At 46.7% G+C, this 25,482-nt stretch overlaps 1 protein-coding gene across 1 annotated transcript in view; it reads right to left on the bottom strand.

The window, feature by feature from the left end:
• Positions 1–25,482, bottom strand: part of MEGF8 (multiple EGF like domains 8) — a 64,265-nt gene that overhangs the window by 34,337 nt on the left and 4,446 nt on the right. Inside the window, exons 2-14 of the mRNA XM_032979816.2 lie at positions 15,638–15,891; positions 14,130–14,293; positions 13,101–13,325; positions 12,402–12,582; positions 10,750–10,838; positions 9,828–10,050; positions 7,732–7,912; positions 6,984–7,129; positions 4,641–4,757; positions 3,913–4,082; positions 2,243–2,362; positions 1,870–2,050; positions 1,051–1,211 (exon numbers count right to left, since the gene is read on the bottom strand). Of these exons, the coding sequence (XP_032835707.2) occupies positions 1,051–1,211; positions 1,870–2,050; positions 2,243–2,362; positions 3,913–4,082; positions 4,641–4,757; positions 6,984–7,129; positions 7,732–7,912; positions 9,828–10,050; positions 10,750–10,838; positions 12,402–12,582; positions 13,101–13,325; positions 14,130–14,293; positions 15,638–15,860 (2,181 nt within the window). The 5' untranslated portion in view covers positions 15,861–15,891. The remainder of the gene's footprint in view (positions 1–1,050; positions 1,212–1,869; positions 2,051–2,242; positions 2,363–3,912; positions 4,083–4,640; positions 4,758–6,983; positions 7,130–7,731; positions 7,913–9,827; positions 10,051–10,749; positions 10,839–12,401; positions 12,583–13,100; positions 13,326–14,129; positions 14,294–15,637; positions 15,892–25,482) is intronic.

Raw genomic sequence — 25,482 nt, 5'->3', positions numbered from 1 at the left:
AGGCTGATTGTTTCATCTTATTCACACTGCGTCCCAACCACCACACTGCAGGTCTAAATACTTCTATTTTTGCATCTCCATTTTGGAATTCTATTTTCCCAAGTTCGTACATCCTTGCTCAATTATAAAAAGAAAAACACTAAAACTCTATCAACCCTTGTAACTGGCCACGTGGCATATTCCGGCTCTGGGCCTGAGCTCAATAACCATGATTTAAAATAAAAAAAAATGCAGAGAGGCTGGGAACATGCGGATGAGCAGAGATAAACGTCCAGTGTTCCAGCGCACGTCCCCGAGAGATTAAAAGTGGTGATGTGAACGTGTGCGTAGGCATGTGCACAGCTGGCGCTGATGCATTTAAATGGCTGCACCGCAAAAAAATCGGTAACCAAAGGGCATGTCGGGAATCCAAAGTCGGTTGATTTAATTGTTTTTCTTACGAACCATGTAGCAGAGCACGGTGTACGCAGAAAAAAAATCACAGCCGAGTTGCAAACGCCGATTTTTTTTTTTTAAACCTATAACTGCAAACATGGGAAGCTTGAACCGTAACAATTTATGCCGAGGCCTCAACACATAAAACTCCACACACTTACAGCTTTAACAACAAGTCTCACACAACTGGCGCCTCAACCGCAACTATAAACAATCGCGCCTTAACCATACCTCTCCAGAGCGGACCTGTAACCGTAACTCGAAGCGCACAGGTACTGCAGGCATAGCTAGAATAACGGAGCCTTAGCCATAACTGTAAACAATGGGACTGCAGCGATAACTCCGAACGCCCTGACCATAACCGTGAATCCACGTGCCAGGGCTCCGCACGTCGCAAACAAATAATCGACCGCCACGGTTCTAACATCAAAACTTCATACAGAGAAGCCTTAAACTTGGGCCACTCTCACGCCTCAAGTGCGAGAGTGGAGATCAGCGAGGCGAGCGTCAGCGAGGCGTCGTCGCGCAACGTGCCTGCCTGCACCGCACGCCGCGGCGAGATGCCCCAGAAAGGAGGGGTGGTGGGCGAGGAGTGGGGGGGGCGGGGGGGGGTACCTCGTCGGGATATTTGTCGTTCTGCGGCTGGAAATGCTTAATCCAGTGAACGCCGGGCGGGAAGTCGCGCGAGCGGCAATCCTCGAAGGCGGTGAGAAACGAGGGGTTGGTGCCCCACCAGCCGGAGACGCCGCCGCCGCCGCTGCTGCAGCTGCCGTTATCTACAGGTGGCAGCGGGCACAGCGTTACATGTCACGGTATTTGAATGAATTCCGCGATGATGCAAATTGGAGTGCTGCAGGTGTTATAAAATCGAGGGGTTCAAGCGTGCGACGGAATATTTCATCCCCGCTCAAGCTGCCAAAGTAATCATCGTGGAATTACTGCCTATTTTCAGGAAAGCCGCTTTAATTCTTCCACACAGATACATTACTCGAAGTCCAACACGTGTTAGCAAGCTAAGCCTTTGGACCTTTTAATGTGATTCAAACAGTCCGAGCAAAAGGCTCACAGTGTTTGAATATTAATCGGCAATGATGTTAGAAATTAAAAGCAATGTTTTGCACGTAAGATAAGCCAAGTTCACAAACAATTAAACAATGTTTCATCACAACTCGGTCAATGTAGTCAATGGGCTTCTATGCAAATCTACGGGTGTCTATGACAGTCTATGGGTTTCTAAGTGAGTCTATGGGTCTTTATTGAGTCAGTGGTTCTCTATGTCGCTCGTCGGTGACCAGGCTGACCCCATGAACTCACTGCACTAGAGAACCCCGGTTGATTTGCAGGCGGCGGGATCCGGATTCATACGAGAGAAAAAGAAAAAAAACGTTTAAAAGAACCAGGAGAGGCGATTTTTGGGTAGCACGTGACACGCACCTTGGCGGCGCAGGCACGCGGGGTGCTGCACGCACCAACCCAGGGGCTCGGCGAGCCGGGACAGGGGGACGCTGCCGGGCAGGCGCTTCCCGCCCGCGGCGAACGCGAGGCAGGCCTGGCAGCCCGTGAGCCAGCGGTGGACGCCGAGGCAGAGCGACACCGTGCTCTCCTCCCTGCATAGCTGCGACGGGAGACGAGGAATTGCGCAGCAAAAAGGGAGAGGGGAGGGCGGGTGGAGGGTTGGAGGGACCCGGTGGTTAACACGCCGGCTAATCGCCAAAGCTCGTTAATCCACTCTCTCCTTGCCGGCTCGTGAGTGAGAGGAGCGCTCCGTTTTGGCGGAAGGTCACTGTGACCTGTGACTTCTTCTCACCAGGAGGGCTTCTTGGTGGGACATGCAGGCCTGGTTGCTGCTCTTGGTGGAGCACCAGGCGCACTCGGGGTCCTTGGTGCACGCTTCCAGCGCGGTGTTCAACGAGCACGGGGACAGCAGCTGCGCGGGGAAGAAGATGGGCAAGGATGCCGTTCACTGAGTTGACGTTAAAATTCACCTGAGCGAAGAAGATGATGATGATGATGATGATATCAGCGGGGCCCATTTTTCCGGTCGCAAGATGATAAAGAAAGAAAAGGTTTAACCCTTTCTGTCAGTCAGACGTGTTCAGGTGTTCCAACAACAACAAATAAGACAGCTGTTAGAAGGCACTGAGTCTGCATTAACCACTCACGTGTGTGCTTGAACATGCCAACAAATTCTAGATTTGAAGCTTTCGTGACTGCAAGGATCCATACTCTTTGGTTCTATTCGGTAAAGTCACGTAGGTAAAAAAATAGGTTAAAAAATTGCCAACAAATGTACGTTGATGTATGCATGATGCTGATGATGATGCTGACGATGGTGAGGTTAAATTTTGATTTAAAGCTTTCGTGAATGCAGGGATTCATATTCTTGGTTCTTTCGGTAAAGTCACGTAGAAGGGAAACAATAAAATAATAAAAATTGAAAACAATAAAATGCTCACGACGTTTCGACTGCAACACAAGCAATCATCATCAGGTGTGAAAACCACAGCAAGGAAAATTTGAAAATAAGAAGATGGTGAGGTTGATAATAATGCAAGCAGCGGCAGCACAAGCAGCGTCTATGAAAATGTTAAATACAAATGAATGCCTCGCTCTGCTGACTTTACTTTACTATGTCTACCACGTTTATTCTTTATTGTGTATGTATGTTGAACTTATTTTGCACTGTATGTAGCCAATCGTGCTAATTGTGCGTGGCATCACTTTGTTAAACATTAATCAATTCCAAATAAACCTTTGGAGGCAAAGTCCAAAATCAGCGGAGTATAGTATTTCCACAACATTTCCATTTTTCTCTCTCCAAAAAATTATACATGCGGAAAAGAAAAACAGAATTTACATGGCAATTGGGTTTAAAAAATTATACGGAAAGCTAAACCGTGGAGAGAGGCATGAAAATTGGAATTTGATAAGCGTTCCGCCATAGGACCGAAATAAAGCAAGCATGGACTTCTTAGGTAGAGAAAAAACAAAAGCAGGGGTGAGTGATTGTTGTGGACTCATCCACCTCCCGTTCATAATCATGGCAACCAGGCACTTGATAGATAAAACAATGCAAAGCCCCTTGCCTATCCACTGCTGGATGATGGCCCTCTCAACGCCAAGTCAGTCACAAGGGTTGTTTGTGTTTCAGCATGCTGGTCAGCGCTTTATCTTAGCTGCGGCCGGGAATCAATCTCAGGTCCGGCACGCAGTGCGCTAACCGCTACATCACTGCTCCACTTTTGTATGGAATTGCACGTCTGTCGCTGTCTTACCCAAGGTCAACCCAAGGTCTTTTAGGGTCAAAATTCACCCACCGCTGATTTTAGCTGTAGCTGAGAGACTGAAGTGTGCAGTGCGCGACTAAACCACTGCGACACCGCCTCCCCGCACACACAAACAGTTGCACCGTCACCCCACGGCACCACCATACCGCCGCACCACCATACCGCCCACACTGCTGCACCACCGCCCCACCGTTTTGGAGGCGAAAGTGTTCTGCGCGACAGCCATGGGCACTTTGTACGCGATGAGGTCACCGCGCGGCACGCCGCTGTAGCCGCCCGCCACCAGCAGCACGTTCCCGTTCATCACGGCCGCCACGTGCGAGAAGCGGCCCTGCAGCGGCACGTGGTCATCGGCGACAACTGTGCACAGCGGCGGTGCCGGTGGCGGCGGCGTTGACGACGGTGCAGGAGGTTTCGCACCGAGGAGGAGGCAAGGGGGTGGGGAGTGGGGACGAAACCGCGGTCAGCACAATCGCCACCCCGTTCAGCTCACGCATAACCACACGCGTCTCAAGTTAAAATGTAATGAAATGAAACCGGCGTAGCAGCGTTACACTGGCTGCCCACGTGGTGTGTTTGTTTTGTCTTGGGTATAGTTTCGATTTGAGTGCAAGGCCCCGATGCAGGAAACAACAGGGCCTTTAAACGCGACGTTTGTAAAATCAGTTTCGAATAAAAAACAAAATGGTATTATCCTAACCTTCACTAATGCCGCCCACAACCCTATCACACTTTAAAGCTAAACCGGGTGCCTTAGAGCCAATGATTCGAAACACCAATTTCAGGAACTTTTGGATATTCCATCAACAGTACAGTTCAATTATCTCGCTCGATACCATGGCACACGAAAAGAAAGCTCTCATCTCGTCAGTCGATGGAACCCGTGCGAGTGATCACGCGGAAAACATCAGAACTTACCAGGGATGCTCTGAATGAGGTCATCTTTGTTCACCCATTGATGGCAGCCAAGGTGGTAAAAATAGACGTCGTTGGCATAGCATTTTTCTTCTCCATTGTGAATGTGAACATTTCCACCTGCGGCAACATCAAGATGTAACATTAATATATAAAGTAAACAATTTTTTAAAAAAATTCTACACTTATTAAAAATCGACGGCCAGGCGGTAAAGGATATGCTTCTTATGAATGGATTTTTCAAAAGTGTTTACTCCGTGTGTTATTCTGTTATGTGCTACTGTCCCAATAATGCCCTTCCATCTGGATTTGAAGCTTTCATGACTGTAGGAATCCATACTCTTTGGCCTGTTTCAGCAGTCTCCCTGCTGTGATTGTCTCACCTGATGACGGTCGCTTGTGTTGCGATCGAAACGTCGTGACCTATTTATTTCTACCTACTACGTGACTTTACCAAATAATGCCCTTCCTCCATTTACACGGGAAAGCCTCACAGATTGTCAAGAATCTTTAAACTATAAGACTACTACACGATTTTTTTTATTTTATCAGGTAAGACTCACTGAGCTGTATACCTCTTTTTCAGAAGCGACCTGGCTATCACAAATGATAGCTCAACGAAGTGGCTTAACACGTGGAAATATATAGCAGCCGAATACTCTAAACGCATGATGTTGATTCTAAATGTGGAGGGAAAAAATCGGAGGACCCAGAGGAAAAATCCACGCAACCACGGGGAGAGTAAGACATGAAAACTGCAAATATACAATAGGCGTCAGGGTCGGGATCGAACTCACGACCTCCTGTATACCAGGTAAGGTAGTTAACATCTCAGCCTTGCTCGAGGATGTTTGGAAATGTTCCATTAACGAGCGTTTGGCTTCGTGTGGGAGGACGCTAGGGAACCCATGCACACAAGAGGCCAGAGGGGTTAACACTCAAATTTCCAAACAGCTGGATTCAAATATCCTATGCTCTACTGCCATATATTGGCCACCTCACAGCACTAGTCATCAACACCTGGTATTTCCAGGCAATCTCTCGTCCAAGCGCTAAATGAGCTCAGTCCCTACTTAGCTTCCAAGGTCTCAACAAAATTGGACGCATCCAGGGCCATCCCATATGCTGTGGGCTAATTCAAGTTGTCTGTGTTCGAGTAACTTTAAATGACCAAAGAATCATTCAAAATGTGAACTGCACACAATGAGACACCGTTTGAATAATGTGGACAGGAACTCGGTTAAAAAACACAATGCGGTGACATTTGTTGGGTAATTAACTGATACAGCTGCCGAATATACTTTATACTTATCAAGTTTAAATCTACGTGTGGAATAATCCTGCAAAATTACACCTTCATGGTAATTGGACAAAGTCCAGCATATACCTGCGACGTCTCCGCACTCAAACGCGTCGATTGGCAGAGCACCCGAGCCACTGGGTCTAACGAGCACAGACTCGACCCTTGGCCAATAAGTACATCAGTGCTTCCCATTGCTCTTTCTTTTCTCTTCGTATATTTATCACGTTTAAGTATTGCTACAGGAGCACGTAACATTACTTTTGGTTCGTATATCTCATTGTTTTTTTGTCCGATGCATAATTAAATTATTTTCTGGTTTTCGTGCATTAGTCTCTGCGTTGTTACTCGCGCCAATTTTTGGGTCTATCCAGACTTTTTGATTCTGAGCGCTTTATTTATTTATTGTTTGTTTCTGTGTTTGATTCCTGACTTGAGGTCTCCACTTCAAACATGAACCTGTATGTGTGTATGTTGAACTTCTTTTGCACCGTACGTAGCCAACATGTTGAACTTCTTTTTCACCTCATGTAGCCAACCATGCTAATCGGAGGTATGTTCAAATGTTTTCGCACCGTACGTAGACAACGTATGTATTTGTAACTTCTTTCGTACCATACGTTGCCAACATATATATACGTATGTTGAACTTCTTTCACACCGTGCGTAGCCAACTGCGCTAATCGGAGGTATGTATATATGTTGAACTTCTTTCACAACGTACATCGCCAACATGTATGCTGAACATCTTTCACACCACATGTAGCCAACCGTGCTAATCGGAGGTGTATATGTATGTTTAACTTCTTTCGCACCGTACGTAGCTAACATGCATGTATGCCGAGCTTCTTCGTACCATACGTAGCCAGACATGTGTATACGTATGTTGAACTTCTTTCGCACAGTACGTAGCCAACCTGCGAGCCTCACCGAGCTCTTGCGTGCTTTTACGATTGAGGCAGAACCTCCTCACAACAGCAGTCACTCAGCCACGGTAGGTAGGTAGAGAGAGAGAGAGAGGGGGGGAGGAGGGGGGGGGGACTCACCGTAAACAACCATGTAGGTGCCCATGATGACGGCGCTATGGAAGGCGCGCTCGATCGGCACGCTGGGGCTCCCGTCACGGCCCAGGTGAGCCCAGTACCGCCGGTCCACATGGTAAGCGTGCACCGAGTTCACGCGATTGCTAAACCTGTCGCGTTAGCGGACGGTGCCAGGCATTGGGAAAACATTGATTAAAGGGTAAAATGTACTTGATTTTTTTACGTATATAAAATAGCGCTTTTTTTTTATTCATACAGATCTTTTTTTATAATGAGCCGCATGAGCTGTACTATCACTGTAGTTTATGCAAACTCTGGATCATTGCCGAGGTAAAAATGACAATCTCAAAATAAGGCACTCCATTTGTTATTGAAGAATTACACAGTTAGACGTTACGTGTCATGTTTCATAACAACATTTCCATCAAATAAATAAGCAGGCTAAATTGTGCAGTATATTTGAAAAGTACACGAAGCAATTTCATCAATTTTAATAAGCCAAATAAAAAGCCAAGACACTTCTGCAGCTTACAATGTTAAATAGATTCTCTCAGCAAAGATATTCCATATCTCACACTTTCATAAACTTAATTACACTTCGAACAAACAACGGAAAGATAAAATAAAAAAAAACTAACTAAACTAGGGGGTAGTTAATGATCACACGCCAAGGTTATAACCCCACGAGAAAAGCCCGGCTGTGAATTATTTGCGAGAAAGGGGGAAACGCAATGATGGTCGCGCGACGGGCCTGGTGCTGGACGGCTGGTGGCCTCCAAACACGAGCAGCATCCGGCCCTCGGGGTAGAACACCATGGAGTGGCCCAGCGCTGCCGGGGCCAGCCCCGCCAGCGGGACCTCCTTCCTCCACGCCTTGCTCGTCAAGTTAAATGCGTAAATGGCCGAGGAGAATTCCTCTTGCTCGGTCCTCCCTGCAAACCGATGGACACAAACGGCCCTTCGTCGGCCGGCCGAGTGGCTCGGCGGAAGTGTAAGAGGCTCGCAGTTTTTTTTTGTTTTTATTCACTACGTAAGGCCCACTAAGCTATGAAGCTCTTTTACAGAAGCGACCCTGGCCATGAATGATAGCTCAACCAGGTGACTTATCACGTGGAAATTTATAGCAGCTGAATACTCTTGAACGAATGTTGATCCTAAATGTGAGGGGGGAAAAAAAACGGAGGACTCGGAAAAAATCCATGCGACCGCAGGGAGAACGTGCAAACTACAAATATACAGCAGGCGTCAAGGGTCGGAATCGAATCCACGACCTCCTGCATACCAGGCGGGGCAGATAACATCTCGCCACGCAGCTACCCTTAGTTGGAAGGTTTCAGAATTCAAATCTTGGTTGGAGGTTGACTCAGAAAATCATCGCTCCCGGGGTTCATGGAATGAATATCTCTTTGTGGGCAAGTCACCAACAGTGGTTGTTCCATGGAAAGACTTGCCCCCACCATAGGAACGTAGAATTTCCACGACTGGCTCGGGTGCTGTAACATGGTAGACGAGCACCGCCTCATCAGCCATCACTGGTGTTAGCCATGGCCGGGACTTTATATCATGTTTCTGGGTTCATAGCTCGGGGCGCTCACCAGAGTGCCACCACTCCCTCAAACCATTATGAGATTTATAAAAAATATGCAGGCCCGGGATTATGTAAAGCCTGCGGTGTCCAAATTAGAAAATTCTCAGTTAGGGTAATGACATGTTGCACGTTTTAAGTCACAATCCCTAAATTTTGTCAAAGTTGAGAAATCATTATTCCACAAGAAATACCCCTTAAAATTATTTCAGAGAAAAGGGCAAGATCAAAAAGAATGTTATATCCAACTAGTCTACAAAGCATATCGCATAAGTATAAAGCATTGTTTCAAGTTAAATTGGCAACGCACTATGGTTTACTACATTCACTTGTAATCACTTACTGCCGAATTTCGCTCGCTGTACTCCAGCACCGGTAAATTCCCGATTCTTTTCTCCGGGTCTCCATTACAAAATATGCACATTATCGCAATCTGCCCTCGCGCCTTGGTAAAGACAGCGAATCACTACATCGGAAGGTGATGACATTGTCATTATAAATATATACAGTGAATAAGCACATGTCAAGACTACACAAACTCGGTCTACCAGACAGCGTTGCGTGTCAGATCGCAACAAGAAAGACAAAGAACCCCCTTATAGCCTTAACAGACTGTTGGGGCAAGTGCTGGAAGCGAGCACCTTTGAAGGCTGGCACGGCGCACGAGGGAGTGGGTGGACAGAACCACGCCGGGCTGCCTTTGTCTCCAAAGTGGCGATGTTTACACATTGCACCAGGTACTCATTTGAGGCTGAGTCAACCGAAGGGAGGCCTAGGACTGGTTCAGATAATCATCACAGGTGTTGGCCGTGAGTGGGAATCGAACTCGGGTCATAGCCAGGTTCGTTACACTATCGCTACACTACCGCTCACCACAACAACACACTCACTCACAGCATGACATATCCACGAACTCACTCGTACAACCACAACACTTGCATGTTACAACCCTACTCTTTCTGCTTCTTTCCCCCTCACACTCTTCGGTTCTGGAATTCCCTTCATCAATCGTCTCGTTTCCTCAGCTCTTGACAATAACCTTGCTCAATTCAAGAAGCGAATGAACTCGTGTCTATTACAACTTCAATGGTGCAGATTTGTTGCTGGCCGCTTGTTATTTCGGGCCTTCAACCGTGAAACAACAAAACAAACAAAAACAAAGTACACAGACACGCAGGGCCGTCACCTGACTCAGCAAGACGTGCATTATAAAAGTGATAAGAATAACAAACGTAATGGACTGCCAATGCGGTTTCACCAACCTCCAAAAATGTACAGTGTGTCATCAACCAAGGCGGCCGCGTGCCCTGCAAGGCCCGGCGGCGGCGACGGCAGGGGCGCCACCTCGTCCGAGAGCCGTGTCCAGTTCGCCGCGCCGGGGCTGTAAAACCACAGGCTGTTGGCCAGACGGCCTCGGGCGAGCTCCCCTCCAAACACGAGCATGCCGTCCTGCCACTCCACCGCTGTGTGCAGGTATCGCCCCTCCTATGGCGGGGGGCGACACGCGCGTGCCAGCCGTCATTTGCGTTCCGTCAAAAAAACCACGGCGCCTGAGGGGTTTTGGGGGGGGGGCGGGGGGACGCTCAGCACTGTTAAGGTTATATATCGATATATAATGAGTGACGATGTTTGTCCAAGCGCAAACGTCTTCTTCGTTCGTACGATGGGAAAAGCTTACAATTGGACATCTAGTCTGGCGATCCACTCAATGGCTTCCTGAGATGCTAAGTGGAGAAATTAAGTGCCTCCCGCAACAGGTCTCAGTGGCAAGGTGCATGCGATACGTTGCATGGTCTGGGACTCCATGACAACAGTCCCCACGATCAATACGCTGCTGGATGAAGGCCTCCCGAGCCATCGACATCTCTCACGGTCATGAGATAAATCAATAAATCTAGCTCTTACACATGAGCGGAGATTATTGTTCCATCTCCACGGCGGACTTCCTTTCGGGCGCGTTCTCTCCTTTGGGTGCCAACCCGTCGTTAGCCTTGACCAATCGCCATAATCCTTTCGAGCGACGCATCCTGCCGAACGATGTCTCAAACTTGCGTATGTTCTCATGTGTTGTTCCTCTGTCTGTCTGTCTGTGTGATTTCAGGCACGTCACTCTCCCTCCATGCTTCTTTAGACGTGACGTAAAGGTGATCAATGACACAAAGAGCGAGAATTGTTACTGCTTACCGGTGAAACAGGGGGCGTGGCATTTTCCCACTTGCCGCTGGTGATGTTATATTTTACGAGATCATTAAGCACCGTGCTGAGTGTGAAACCTGTCAGGGCAACAGGGGTGAGAAAGAGAAAGAACAGCCCTCTTATTTACAAGGTGGCCCTGTGCACAAATTATAATTTATTGTATTTTTATAATTAAGGCTTTCCAGTTAATGCACAAAGGAGTGGGGAAGAGTGGGTCAAGCATGCACAGGTGAAAAGCGTGGGCAGCCTTCATTACAGATTATACATCAAGTACATATGCATTACAAATGTGGTGTCTAAACAGATTAACAAAATACATACACAGTGGTACCTCGGTATACGTTGTTAATTCGTTCCAGAAGGTAGGACTTATACCGAAAGTGACATCCACCAAACGAATTTTTCCCATAAGAAATAAAGGGAAAGGAAATAATTTGATCCAGATTTCGATTTAAAGCTTTTGTGACTGCAAGGATTCATCTTCTTTGGTTCTTTCGGTAAAGTCACATAGAATGAGCTATCCATGTTGCTAAAGTTGAGGGTAAGAATCCACCCATTTTTTTCGCCATATAGCATTGTGATATATAACGACTTATTGTTGGTAGCTTAGCTGATTGGAGAATATATAGAGTTTATTGATAACATTGAGGTAATTTATATTTTAGTTTTTTATTGGTTCACTATATAGTATTCATTATACATTGTAGTGTATACCCAGTTACTGTGAATGTCCTGTGAATGTCCTCCAGACAGTCTCGTCCCTTCACCTGATGAAGGCCGCTTGTGTTGTGGCCGAAACGTCGTGAGAATATTATTGTGTTATTTTATTTTATCAATTTATTATTTTATTCTCATTCTACGTGACTTTACCGAAAGAACCAAAGAAGATTAATCTGATCCAGAGTATAAGAAATTCTATTTTACATGGCAAATTATATATTAATGTGGTTGTATAACATAATGTAGACACTACTTATTACTAAAATGCATACATAAATAAAAATGACAAAAAACACGTAAAAATTCACAGAGAGTTGGAGCAAAGGGGGTTGTGCACTGAACGAGATCTACAGGCAGACTGAGGAGCGGCGCTTTGTCTCACTCGCGATCGGGGTCTACGCGGGGATGCGGTGACTCATCCCTGCCCATACAAGTTCTAGCAAGCAGCGCCTCGTATCCCAAGCAAGACGTCGTACCCCAAGACATTTTTCTTCTCTCTCAAAACACGACGTGTACCAAATTCGACGTATTCCAAAGCGGTCGTATACCGAGGTATGACTGTATACAGTTATCTAGAATTGTATACAGTTACACTGGGCCTATGCATGTGTCACGAAGTCAAACCGGCCTTGAACCAAATCACGGCGCAGTGAGTGCGGTGCAGGCGTTCACGGTTGCGCCGAGTGAGTGGCTCTCTCCCACGTGTTTCTCAGGTTGGGCCCGCGCTCTGCTCGGCATGACGTTCGACGTTTTGCCCCACCTCCTGGGAACCTCAGGAACAGAAGAAGCTTCCAGCACGTGGATCAAACCGTCGGGACACCAAAGCCGAACAAACGCATCGGGACCCCTAACAAACTGCAATCGGGAGAGCCGACCGCGGCGTCTTGACACCCGGGGGAGGGCGGTGACCCGCGACTTGCCTCCAAACACATAGAGGCAGCCGGTGGCGTGGCTGAACACCCCCGCAGCTCCCAAGCGCGGCGTGAACGCTGCCTGCGTGTGCGCGATGAGGTGCCACTTGTTCCCGTCCGAGTTGTTGCGCAGAGCCAGGCTGCAGTTCACGCCAACGTGCAGGCTGGAGGAGCACTGACATTGTCCGTTCTTCCAGGGGGGAAGGGAAAAATAAATATATATATAAACAATCAGCCCCAGGGGGAACGATAAGAAAATGATTGTAACATGCGATTGGTAATTACGAATTGCAGACTGCAACTTAAATGGCACAATAAAGCAGGTGCCCAAAAGACCATTAAAGTTAAAATGAATGGCAATCGGCTGACTAATGCTCGATTGAGGGCTCCTTGTGTAGCAGTCAGCTTCTGTTGCCGACAATGTGCCTTTGCAATGGGTTCTTTTTTCTAATCCTGAGCTTGGCTTTCCCTTTGAGCACACTCTTCGCCCCCCCCCCACCCGAGCAGCATGAATAAACATTTGCTCATTATGCCATTAAATTACCAGTCGGCAACTGAAGTGCTTCACGGCAGTAAAAAAAAAAACATTTACGACTCTTCCAGTGGCGAGCAACAGGCGCAATAAGAGGACAAGAGAGAAGTACACATCCTCGGGTTCGTCTTAGCGCTCGGGGCGACAGCGCGGGAAAGGGAAGCGGTCGTACGTACCGACAAGCAGGTCCCCTGGCCAGAGCACGTGCCACTGCCGGACGTGGCAACGTCGCAGCGTAGGCTTTGGCAGGACTCGCCGACCCACTCTGGCGAGCAGGCGCAGCTGCCGCTGCCCGTGCAGTCGCCGTGCCCGGAGCAGTTGGCCGGGCACCGTGAGATGGAGTACGTGCCCAGGAATCCCTCCAGGTTGTAATTCGTGTCGCTGAAGAGGTGGATCAGCATCTGCAGACCGCCCGCCCGCCATTGGCACGGGCGCAGTTTGCGGCGGATTAATAATTGAACAGACTTTTATTGCAGCTGCCAGTGTTTTACTACCCCGGTAAGAATATTACGACGGCGTGTACTAATGACAAAGCGTGCGCCAAAAATGCAAGCTTAGAGGGAATGTGACAAACGACGAGCTTCCATTTGGGATGCGGCAATTAGTGAAGCGTGAACTTATCCTGAAAAACCTGATCCGTTCAAAAGCGGTGAGATTTCACTGCCTTTCAATTAAGCAGTTAATTAAGTCAATACGCTGGAAGCCTAACAAAATCGACTGTCAGAGAGACAAATTTGGTTTGTTCATGTGGCTCCTTTGGGGAATACATGCTCTAGTCATCCAATACAGTCTGTTATCCTTAAATGCGTGAGTTGCGCCCCTTTAGAACACCGCATTATGGAAACATCACGTTATAATAAATAATGTATAATATATGGTAAAGCAGAGTCCACGATAACACGTGAAGTGCGTGCACAGGCTGAATAAAGACAAAGGAACGTGGGTAGCATCTAGAAGCATCCTGCAGCATCCCAAAGCCTTTGTTGATGCTACGCGCGAGCCAGCTGTACGACCGCTTATTCCTACTCGCGCGACGTAGTTCCGTTCACTCAATGGCGTTCTATCCAATTCGCATTACAAAAAATGTGTTCCCTAACACATTCATCACGTTATATCCAATTTGCGTGACGAATACTATGCATTCTAGCAGAATGGACTGTATCTCAACGACACCGACATTTGTACTGATGTGTGCGGAAGCTCACCTTTCCCGATCGAGCCACTATCGCGTCTGGGAGAGTGTTTCCGCTCAGACTCGCGATGAGAGGGCTGCTGTACGAGTCGCCGTCGTAGATAAAGAGGAAGTCATAGGAGCACTCCGTCTCGATCGCCCTCAGCTTGAGGACAATGTGATCACCTTGGCTCGGAGCTGGGAAGCGACATTCAATGTGAAGCGATTGAACACTCAGTTAAACAAGTAAATATGCCTTGTCGCACGAAGAAAAGCCGCGGGCGTTATTTTAACCGAGCTAATGCCTTCAAAGAATAATTTGATTAGCAGCATGGACTGGCTTTCCAATTTCTGGAAAACCCTTTGATCAATTTGTCTGGTTTTCAATTGGTTAAGTTCCTGACAGCAACACAACTGAATACCATTGGCCGGTTCACCCTGAAACATCTTCACGAGAGTTACAGTGCCCCCTCCGCCACCCCCCGCCCCCCCGCCCCCCCAATCCCTCCACCCCTCCGCCCACCCCCCCGTTACGGACAGACGGGCAACGCTAATGAATGCATCGAGGTTTTCAACCTCAATGTTAAATATGCAGCACATGTACGTTCATGGCACCTGGCCAATGCCATTCATGCAGCATCTCTAAGGTAAATCTCACTTAATATTGCTGTAAAATCACTTACATTTATTGCAAAAGCTCCCCGTAATTCCCCGCGTGGACTGACTGGTTGGTACCTTAAAGTGATGGGAATCTGACCAATTTAGTGTGCGTACATTGAAAACACGTTGTTACAATTCGACCCGGGGTTTCCTTGGAGAGGATCACACTTCCAAGCGTCGGTTTTCACCACGATAACACCCCCCCCCCGTGTATGAGAATCTTCGGCACGTTTCAACGCCAGAAAACACTTGCAGCAGCTGTCCCGCGGGGCACGGCAATGCGTTTGGGCTTGCACAACCTAACCTACAGACTCACTGCAGTAACGGCGATGAGAATGTAGCTGCAGTGCAGTGCGAGCAACTGTGGCTCCTGCTACTACAGCTCGTGCTGCTGTTATCATTGGCAATGTTGGAGAGATTCTCGCGAGTCAAAGCATGATTTACAGCATACGTGATTACATTGCCAGTTGATGCAGTCGAACAATTTTATTTTAAAAATGTAATCCAACATTGTCTCTGTCTAAATAACAATAATTTACGCCCGCTTGATGTGAGGATAATGTAACAAAAAAATGTCCAGGAATATAATCATCGCTGCCTTTTGTCAATCCAACGGTGGATGAAGGCTTCCTCAGGCCTGTTGCAGGTCGTCCATTATTGTGCTGTCCTCACTAAACTCCAACGTCTACGCTCCCCACCTCCACCAACACTCACTCGCCCCCCACGACCTGCATGAGGTAGTGAGGCGAGCCATCCAGCAGCGGGTTGGCTAATGGGCTGCATATGTACATTAGTCTTGTATCGGATTTTGGTACAACAGAGGTAAATTGCGGTGGAACAATGCGAAGATGCGAAGGTGTGTGAATTATTTATCCCTTTCACCTGTGATGAGCCACTCGCAGTTGCCGTTGGCAGAGTAGTTGCCCGGTCCGTCCGTGACCTCCCCGTGAGTGCCGTTAAGAACGAGTCGCTTCCCCCGGCAGTCGCCCCCGCTCGCGCACGGCACCAGCAACGCCAGCAGAAGCCAGCAGCAGCAGAGGCAGCCCCGGAGGGTCCTGCGCAGCCCTGAGCCTTGCAGCAGCAGCAGCAGCAGCCCAAACCCCATCCCAAACGCTTGGCCAGACCGGCAGCCCACGCTGAAAAACAACAACAAGAAGCGAAGCCGAGTCAAAACCTGGATAGCACTCGGTCAGGTGACCACCAAATACACAGATCCCCCGTATAACCTTAACACACTGTTGGGGCAAGTGCTGTTAGCAAGCACTGATGGACGGCCGGAATGGCAAACGAGGGGGTGGGTGGGCAGCACTACGCCTGACTGCCTTTGTCTCCCTGGTGGCGATGTTTAGACACTGCATTAGGTACTCATTTGAAGCTGAGTCGACCTTGGGGGAGGCCCAGAGAGATTCAGATAACTGTCACTGGTGTTGGCCATGAGCAGGAATTGAACTCAGGTCGCCGGGTTCGTAGAGCAGCACGCTAACCGCTACACTCCCGCTCCCCGGCTGACCACACACACACACACACGCAGGTTGTAAATGGGCTTATTAGCGGGCAAAATGGTGGGCAGCAAAGGACACGGTAGCAAAAGCAATGGTTGTAAGAAACGCAAAATCATGATAATAGTGTCTCTCAGCACATTGATCTCTGGCCACACTGTGTTCGTTAATTTAATTTTAAGGTCTCAAATGAAGCGGTTGAACTCAAGTTTCTTGTTCTCGAGTTTGTCAAACAGAAGAATTCCATGTGACGGGACAGTGCAGCAAAAGCAATGGTTGTACTGCACTTACATGCTCCCGTGTAATAAAGGATGGTCAAATCCCCACGTGGACAAGCGTTGTTTTACTGCCATTAATTAAGCACACATACCAATAAACATGCGACGTTGGGTCAACAGTGGGCCAACAGTCAACCAATGTTGGCCCAACGTTGGCCTAGCGTTGGACCAACATCGGTCAATGTTGGTCGAATGTTTGCACCATTTGATGAAGCAGATTGGCGGAGGAATCTGGATTTAGAGGGGGGGAAAAAACTGCAGGCGTATTCTATATACAGCCGTACCTCCGGGCTCTTTACACGACAGCAGGCTATTTGGGTGAACGCACACACGCACACACAGGGGGAGGGTTGTTATGGGGAACACAGTGACGTGCGGAGGGTGCTGGGAAGAATGACCAACTCTTGTGTATTACCATGTGAAAGTTCACACGTGTAATAGCTTGACATGGTTAATGTGATTATACAATTGAGAGGAATAATACCGAGTCATTTGTCAATCCACTGCCGGACGAAGGCTTTAATCCTCATGTAATGTCGGTCCATCGAGGTTTATTGAGCACACTTCACCAAACTGGTTAATGTGGGTCGGTGAAGTTGGTGTGGAAGGGGCCCCAGGATCAGTTCAGATATCACTCCCCACCAACACCAGTCGTGGCTAGGAATCGAACTTGGGTTGCCGGGTTCACTGCGCAGTGCGCTCACCGCTGCGAAATATAGTATTTTTTTAAATCCATGGCGCAGTATATATATAGCAGAGTAGTCTGTGTAGGCTCTAAAACGATTGTGACAGTTGTCAGAGAAGGGAGATTATCAAATATCATGTCACCCTGCCGGTCAATGTGGGCCTGTGAAGTCAGTAGGAAAGGCCTTAGCAACTGCTGTTAGCCATGGCCAAGAATCTAATTAAGTCAGCCAGGTTCATAGCACGGTAGCGCTTACCATTGCACCACTGCTCTGCCCAGATGGACAATAAGTTCACCTTCATCGCCTTGTTGATTTTTAACGCGCGCTATGGCGGCACTCATTTACTTTTTGGGATATTTCTCCTGGAAATGTGTCCGACAGGTCGTCAAACGAGGTGATGGAATGACGAAATCAGCCTGCAGTGTGCAGGCGCGAGGTATATTGTTGCATCACAGGGCTGTAAGGGATGGTGACGCCTTCATCCAGCAGTGGATGGATTACGACCGAACATTACGATTTATTAATAGTCGACCCTTGCCTACACTGTCTCTCTCTCTCTCTCAACGGAACGGTATCCGCTGTTGTTTGATCTTCTACGGAACCCATGGTCCCCCCCTAAACCGCATCCGCTGCACAAACCATGGCAAGATGCGAATACGTGACACACACACACATGGAAAATGTAAAACTTGCCAGTACGCGACTGTGGTCGTCCAGAATAGACTGCACAACGTATAACAACGCAATTCCCGATCCACAAATACGAAGGAGACATCACAGCGATACACTCCGCTACTCCTGGCGTGGCGGTTCTCCGGCCTGACCGCCTGAATGTGAAATTGTAGTCGTTGCTCTGCATCTACATCGGCCGTACGAAAGAAGAATAGTGGAAATCTCAGCTAGTTATAAATGGTGTGGGGCTTGATTGATCGTGAATGTAGGAGGAGTGCTCACGGGCGATTACATGCATCGTTACAAGGGTATCGAAGATAGTAGTGCACAGGGATTTACCGGGAGATGATTCCGCGGTATGCACATTTACAACGGCGGATTCAGGAGATGCTGTGTAGTAAATATCCCAATGAGGATAGAAGGATGGTACTTTATAACTTGTAGGAATTACACCGTGCCATGATTGCCAGTGACACTGTGAGGTAGAGCCATTAAGTCCTGTGTAGTCTGCTAAATTTAAACAAGTTACCAGCAATATCAAAACACGCTGCAAATGTTGCTGGTTGGTGTATATGAAATACATTATAGAACGTGGACGAACGTTTGTGTCTGAAATACAATGCGATTCAAGTTGTACCTCATTAAATTCAGCAAAATACGCTTTATATATAGTGCAGAGCATAATTACGGTACTACATGAAAAAACTTAGCCTTACGATCAGATGCACGACTCAATTACAAGGACGTAGTTGTAAAACGCGGGGTCTTATTAATACCGCTGTGTTTCTTAAAGGTTAAATCAATGCTGGCTGTGGTGAACGGGCATATGGTTGAACCATATGTTTCAATACCTGCATCCAAAACAAACAATAATGCTCTCGCCTGTACAGCAACAAAAAACTCAACACATTCGTGAATAAATGGGGAAAAAATAAATATTTTTTAAACGCGACGTTTCGGGTAATGGTCCGAGGCTAAAAGAAGGCCGATTGCTGGAAAAATTTTATTTGAATATCCTAAAATGTTTAATTAAGTTGTCTCAATCATCTGATGCAATATATTGTTTCTGAATGTGTACATTGTGTACTTTCTTATTCATTCTGTTATGTTTACTATATATCTTAATTTCACTTTGCTAAAAGAAGTAACATTTTCCAAAATGTCGCCTATTATGTGTATTTTTTCACTTTTAGGGCAGTGGTTTTTGACGTATGTGTTGAGTCTTTTGTTATTTTTTTGCACTTCTGCACCACTGCCAATGTAGTAACATATAAAAACCGCACTTATTTTTTTTACATCTAGCCCGTGCAGATCTGCCATTAGCAAACATAAAATTAATCACAACTCCACAGAGTTCCGTTTGACACAGGCGTATTATTCCGTGATGTCCGCATTACTCGCTTTGAAATGTAAATCTCAGGCAGTTGAAATTAATTCGAGGAAATCTGTATTCGGCTTTATGAGCTTAATCTCCAGAACACAATTCACACCACATGTTATCAAATCAATGCCAAAATATGCAATGTGTGAATGCTTAAAACCCTCTATTTAAAGGCAGCGTATTCCACACACTAATTTGCCCAACAAAAATAGATTTACGTGATTACTATAGTTTTTTTTATATATTCCTACTGCATCTCTAAATATGCTATATTACATTCATGTAAACGTATTTAAAATAATCCCAAACAAGGCAAGAAGGCAAGAAGAGGTGGTGCAGTGGTTTGCATACAACACCATAAAGCATGGCCACGCGAGTTTGATTCCCATCCGCAGAGAACATCAGTCGTGCCTGATATCTGAATCGACATCAAAGCAGTACCGATGTCACAGTGAGTGGCGTCATTGTGAGCGACGTCACTGTGATGTCACTGTCAGCTGTGTCACAGTGAGCGGTGCCACTGTGATGTCACTGTGATATTACTGTGAGCAGTGATGTCACAGTGATATTACGGTAAGGGGTGTCACAGTGAGCGGTGTCATAGTGATATCACAGTAAGGGGTGTCACAGTGAACGGTGTCACAGTGATACTACAGTAAGGGGTGTCACAGTGTGCTGTGTCACAGTGATATTACAGTAAGGGGTGTCACAGTGAGCGGTGTCACAGTGATATCACAGTGAGCGGTGTCACAGTGAGCGGTGTCACAGTGAGCGGTGTCACAGTGAGCGGTGTCACAGTGAGCGGTGTCACAGTGAGCGGTGTCACAGTGAGCGGTGTCACAGTGAGCGGTGTCACAATGATATTACAGTAAGGGGTGTCACAGTGAGCTGTGTGACAGTGATATTACAGTAAGGGGTGTCACAGTGAGCTGTGTCACAGTGAGCTGTGTCACAGTGATATTACAGTAAGGGGTGTCACAGTGAGCTGTGTGACAGTGATATTACAGTAAGTGGTGTCACAGTAAGGGGTGTCACAGTGAGCGGTGTCACAGTGAGCTGTGTCACAGTAATATCACAGTAAGGGGTGTCACAGTGAGCGGTGTCACAGTGAGCTGTGTCACAGTGATATTGCAGTAAGGGGTGTCACAGTGAGTGATGTCACAGTGATATTACAGTAAGGGGTGTCACAGTGGGCGGTGTCACAGTGAGCTGTGTCACAGTGATATTACAGTAAGGGGTGTCACAGTGAGTGGTGTCACAGTGATATTACAGTAAGGGGTGTAGCAGTGAGCTGTGTCACAGTGATATTACAGTAAGGGGTATCACAGTGAGCGGTGTCACAGTGATATCACAGTAAGGGGTGTCACAGTGAGCGGTGTCACAGTGAGCTGTGTCACAGTGATATCACAGTAAGGGGTGTCACAATGAGCTGTGTCACAGTGATATTACAGTAAGGGGTGTCACAGTGAGCTGTATCACAGTGATATTACAGTAAGGGGCGTCATAGTGAGCTGTGTCACAGTGATATTACAGTGAGCGGTGTCACAGTGAGCAGTGTCACAGTGATATTACAGTAAGGGGTGTCACAGTGAGCTGTGTCACAGTGATATTACAGTAAGGGGTGTCACAATGAGCGGTGTCACAGTGAGCGGTGTCACAGTGAGCGGTGTCACAGTGAGCGGTGTCACAGTGAGCGGTGTCACAGTGAGCGGTGTCACAGTGAGCGGTGTCACAGTGAGCGGTGTCACAGTGATATTACAGTAAGGGGTGTCACAGTGAGCAGTGTCACAGTGATATTACAGTAAGGGGTGTCACAGTGAGCGATGTCACAGTGATATTACAGTGAGCGGTGTCACAGTGAGCAGTGTCACAGTGATATTACAGTAAGGGGTGTCACAGTGAGCGGTGTCACAGTGAGCGGTGTCACAGTGATATTACAGTAAGTGGTGTCACAGTGAGCTGTCACAGTGATATTACAGTAAGGGGTGTCACAGTGAGCTGTATCACAGTGATATTACAGTAAGGGGTGTCACAGTGAGCTGTGTCACAGTGAGCGGTGTCACAGTAAGGGGTGTCACAGTGAGCGGTGTCACAGTGAGCTGTGTCACAGTGATATTACAGTAAGGGGTGTCACAGTGAGCGGTGTCACAGTGAGCTGTGTCACAGTGATATCACAGTAAGGTGTGTCACAGTGATATTACAGTAAGGGGTGTCAGAGTGAGCGGTGTCACAGTGAGCGGTGTCACAGTGAGCGGTGTCACAGTGAGCGGTGTCACAGTGAGCGGTGTCACAGTGAGCGGTGTCACAGTGATATTACAGTAAGGGGTGTCAGAGTGAGCGGTGTCACAGTGAGCGGTGTCACAGTGATATTACAGTGAGCGGTGTCACAGTGAGCGGTGTCACAGTGAGCGGTGTCACAGTGAGCGGTGTCACAGTGAGCGGTGTCACAGTGAGCGGTGTCACAGTGATATTACAGTAAGGGGTGTCAGAGTGAGCGGTGTCACAGTGAGCGGTGTCACAGTGATATTACAGTGAGCGGTGTCACAGTGAGCGGTGTCACAGTGAGCGGTGTCACAGTGAGCGGTGTCACAGTGAGCGGTGTCACAGTGAGCGGTGTCACAGTGATATTACAGTAAGGGGTGTCACAGTGAGCTGTGTGACAGTGATATTACAGTAAGTGGTGTCACAGTAAGGGGTGTTACAGTGAGCGGTGTCACAGTGAGCTGTGTCACAGTGATATCACCGTAAGGGGTGTCACAGTGAGCGGTGTCACAGTGAGCTGTGTCACAGTGATATTACAGTAAGGGGTGTCAGAGTGAGCGGTGTCACAGTGAGCGGTGTCACAGTGATATTACAGTGAGCGGTGTCACAGTGAGCGGTGTCACAGTGAGCGGTGTCACAGTGAGCGGTGTCACAGTGAGCGGTGTCACAGTGAGCGGTGTCACAGTGAGCGGTGTCACAGTGATATTACAGTAAGGGGTGTCACAGTGAGCTGTGTGACAGTGATATTACAGTAAGTGGTGTCACAGTAAGGGGTGTTACAGTGAGCGGTGTCACAGTGAGCTGTGTCACAGTGATATCACCGTAAGGGGTGTCACAGTGAGCGGTGTCACAGTGAGCTGTGTCACAGTGATATTACAGTAAGGGGTGTCACAGTGAGTGGTGTCACAGTGAGCGGTGTCACAGTGATATTACAGTAAGGGGTGTCACAGTGAGTGGTGTCACAGTGATATTACAGTAAGGGGTGTCACAGTGAGTGGTGTCACAGTGAGCTGTGTCACAGTGATATTACAGTAAGGGGTGTCACAGTGAGTGGTGTCACAGTGAGTGATATCGGACCTGGTCCTGGGTTCCCCCACTTCACCAGGCCGCACTGACCAGCTGGTAAAAGCGCACACAACCCTCGTGACCGACTTGGCGCGGGGAGATCTTAGTCCAGTGTTGGTTTGACGAAGAATTGTAAATCATACTAATTGTCTTGGAAGTAAAGACAAAGTCTTCGTGTGCCTAGGTTGGTAAACAAATGACCACGTTCTTGATTAGGCCTGAGCTGGGCAAATGACAAACGTATCAACGTAATTTATTCGCGATTGTTACTTTTCTCAGGAGCCTTGTATCAGCCGGATAAGAGTAGGGCACATGAAGTCCTCTCTCTCTCTCTTCAGCACGTGGCACTATATCAGTGTTTGGGACACAGAGCGGTCTTCCACGGCAGAGGTTGTCAGGGTGGGATGGAGTTAAATGTGGGCGCTAAAACGCAGCCAGCCATGAAACCGCTTTATCGAGATACGTCTGATTCTGAAACAGCAACAAAACATTACCCCCGTCTGTAGTACTTTGAAAAAGAGTCATATTTCTAAGTTTGCCAATACTGCATTTGCTCAGCGCTTTAAAATAAACGAAAGCAAGTGAAATGACTGCGTGCGTTGGCGATTATGAAACGTTAAGCAAATAAGGTGTTTGAAGTGTTTTAAAAACGGACCCCCATCTCAGGTTCCTAACAAATTAAACCACACAATGGGGTCTTATTTGCTGTGTACACATAAATAGCGTGTGTGTGTCCTGATACTATCAATAGGCGGATAAGTCAACAGTGACGACCAAACGAACTTTTTTCAGTCATAGGAATGTGGATTTTCCAGCACTGACCGTGTCAACAATAACAAATTATTCTAATTATTTTAATGATCACTCATGACCATTAAAATATACATTAAGTTGCTTTATAATAGCATAGTAGGGCAGTATAGAGTGTCACAAAACATGATGTGGTTATACAAAAAAATACACCAATGCTACAGTGTTACAGAATGATATAATTACATTCCAGAGATGTTGTATAAACACCAGCTTGGGTGTACCGTGTACGCAACAATAAAATTGCGTTTTATTTAGGTAAAAAAAACTCAACAGATTCGTCAATAAAACTGTTTTGAATGGAATCATTATAATTAAAATATTTTTACGTGCTATGAAGAAAGGCCAATACCACAAATGTCACGTAATTAGATTTTGTTATTTACAAACGTGTAAAGTTTTGTTGTTAATTGTGCTCTTGCCAGTGTAACCAAATACATTGTTTATTAAAGTGGTATCAAAGTTTAACTTTATAGACACCGTTGTCTTGTGGACACAGCCCCGGCCCCAAATAACAGCAAGGTGGAAAAAGCAATCATGCAGGGCCTGGTGCAATTACTAATGTTACCGATGTTACCATGTGGACCAGCCAGCAAGCCATGGGAACCAAAAGGCTAAGCCTTCTTCATTCCTATTAAAGCCGTTAATCAAATTGACAGAAGAAGTGTTCCGAACAAAATGGCAACATCAATGGGGACACATTGGAAGTGCGCACACTGGCTTACAAAACGCTGGCTTACAAAAAGCATAACTTGTGCATGGTTCTACTTTATAGGGTACACACAAAATGCCACCACAGTATTTGGTGTGTGCAAAGCGAAACATCACCAGAGCTGTGGGTTGGACCCATGAAACCAAATTCTCAAATGGAGATAACGGATGTAAATTAACAAAGTGAAAAATAAAACTGAAATGGAGCTCGGTAGGACATTGGGGAACAGATGAGAAAAGTTAACAATGGAAAGCAGGCTATAGGAGAGGAGGTGGAAAAGTAATATGAAAGAAATCGAATATGGAATGAGACTGGGAAATTTGGAAAGGGGGACCTGGTTGGTGGTGGCAAGAGGTCATGAAGAAGTTAATGGCAAAGAAAGGAGAGAAACAAAGGAATGGGTTTGAGGTAGGAACCTGGCCTTTATTTGATGAAACCACTAAAACTCTACCATGAATAATTGAGCTGAGATGCAGCTTCATGGCAAATACTATATGTGTACGAAATCTCACATATTGTCGCACTCTCTTATGCATGTATGCATGCTCAGTCACCATGCTATACTGGCAAATCGGACTCATAGACACGAGACAAACTCTCTCAAATGTTCACACACTCTCCCAAGACGTAAACCATACACACGGCAGAGTTGACCAAACACATACACACAACCTGACACACACACACTTCCATAGATATACTCCCCTGGATGGCCTACATACACTTTTGCGATAAGTGCTGTTAGTGAGGGCCTATTAAGGCCAGCACGGTGCACTCGGGAGTGGTGTCTCCCCACTGCTCATGTTTATTACATACTGCACCAACTACTTGTGTTCAAAGCGGAGTTGACCTACAGGATGGCCCAGAACCAATTAGGCTATCACTCGCCACTGATCTTATTGTGGGAGTCAAACTAATGTTGCTGCACCACTGTCCCCACATATACACACGGGGGATGAGTTTTTAATGACATTCTTTTTATTTCAGATCTTTGGTTTCCAGGCCCAAATTTGGGTTTAATTGAAATTTTAAGAACTCTCATTGTTAATACACTAAATGTAATCACTTTAATAATTTAAATGTATAATTGATTAAAATTTTTAATAGAAATTCCCATCAGGAAAATACTAATATTCATGTACTGTATATATTTTAACGTTTTAATAATTAAATAACAAGTGATCACAATGTAAAAACTACGTCATATGACTGCACTATTAGCAGGAAAAGCACGGAAGTGACATCATGTTAAGCGATGTCACATTTTTGATCAATTTAAATCATTAAAAAAATTGATCATCCGAAATTTCACATCTAGGCCCGATTTTATGATAATTTGAATGAAATAAAAATATGGGAACA

Source organism: Petromyzon marinus, chromosome 3 (genome assembly GCF_048934315.1).
Source record: "Petromyzon marinus isolate PM22_M1 ecotype Great Lakes invasive population chromosome 3, UKy_Petmar_22M1.pri1.0, whole genome shotgun sequence".
Classification (NCBI taxonomy): Eukaryota; Metazoa; Chordata; class Hyperoartia; order Petromyzontiformes; family Petromyzontidae; genus Petromyzon; species Petromyzon marinus.
This window is presented reverse-complemented; position numbering and strand designations above follow the sequence as displayed.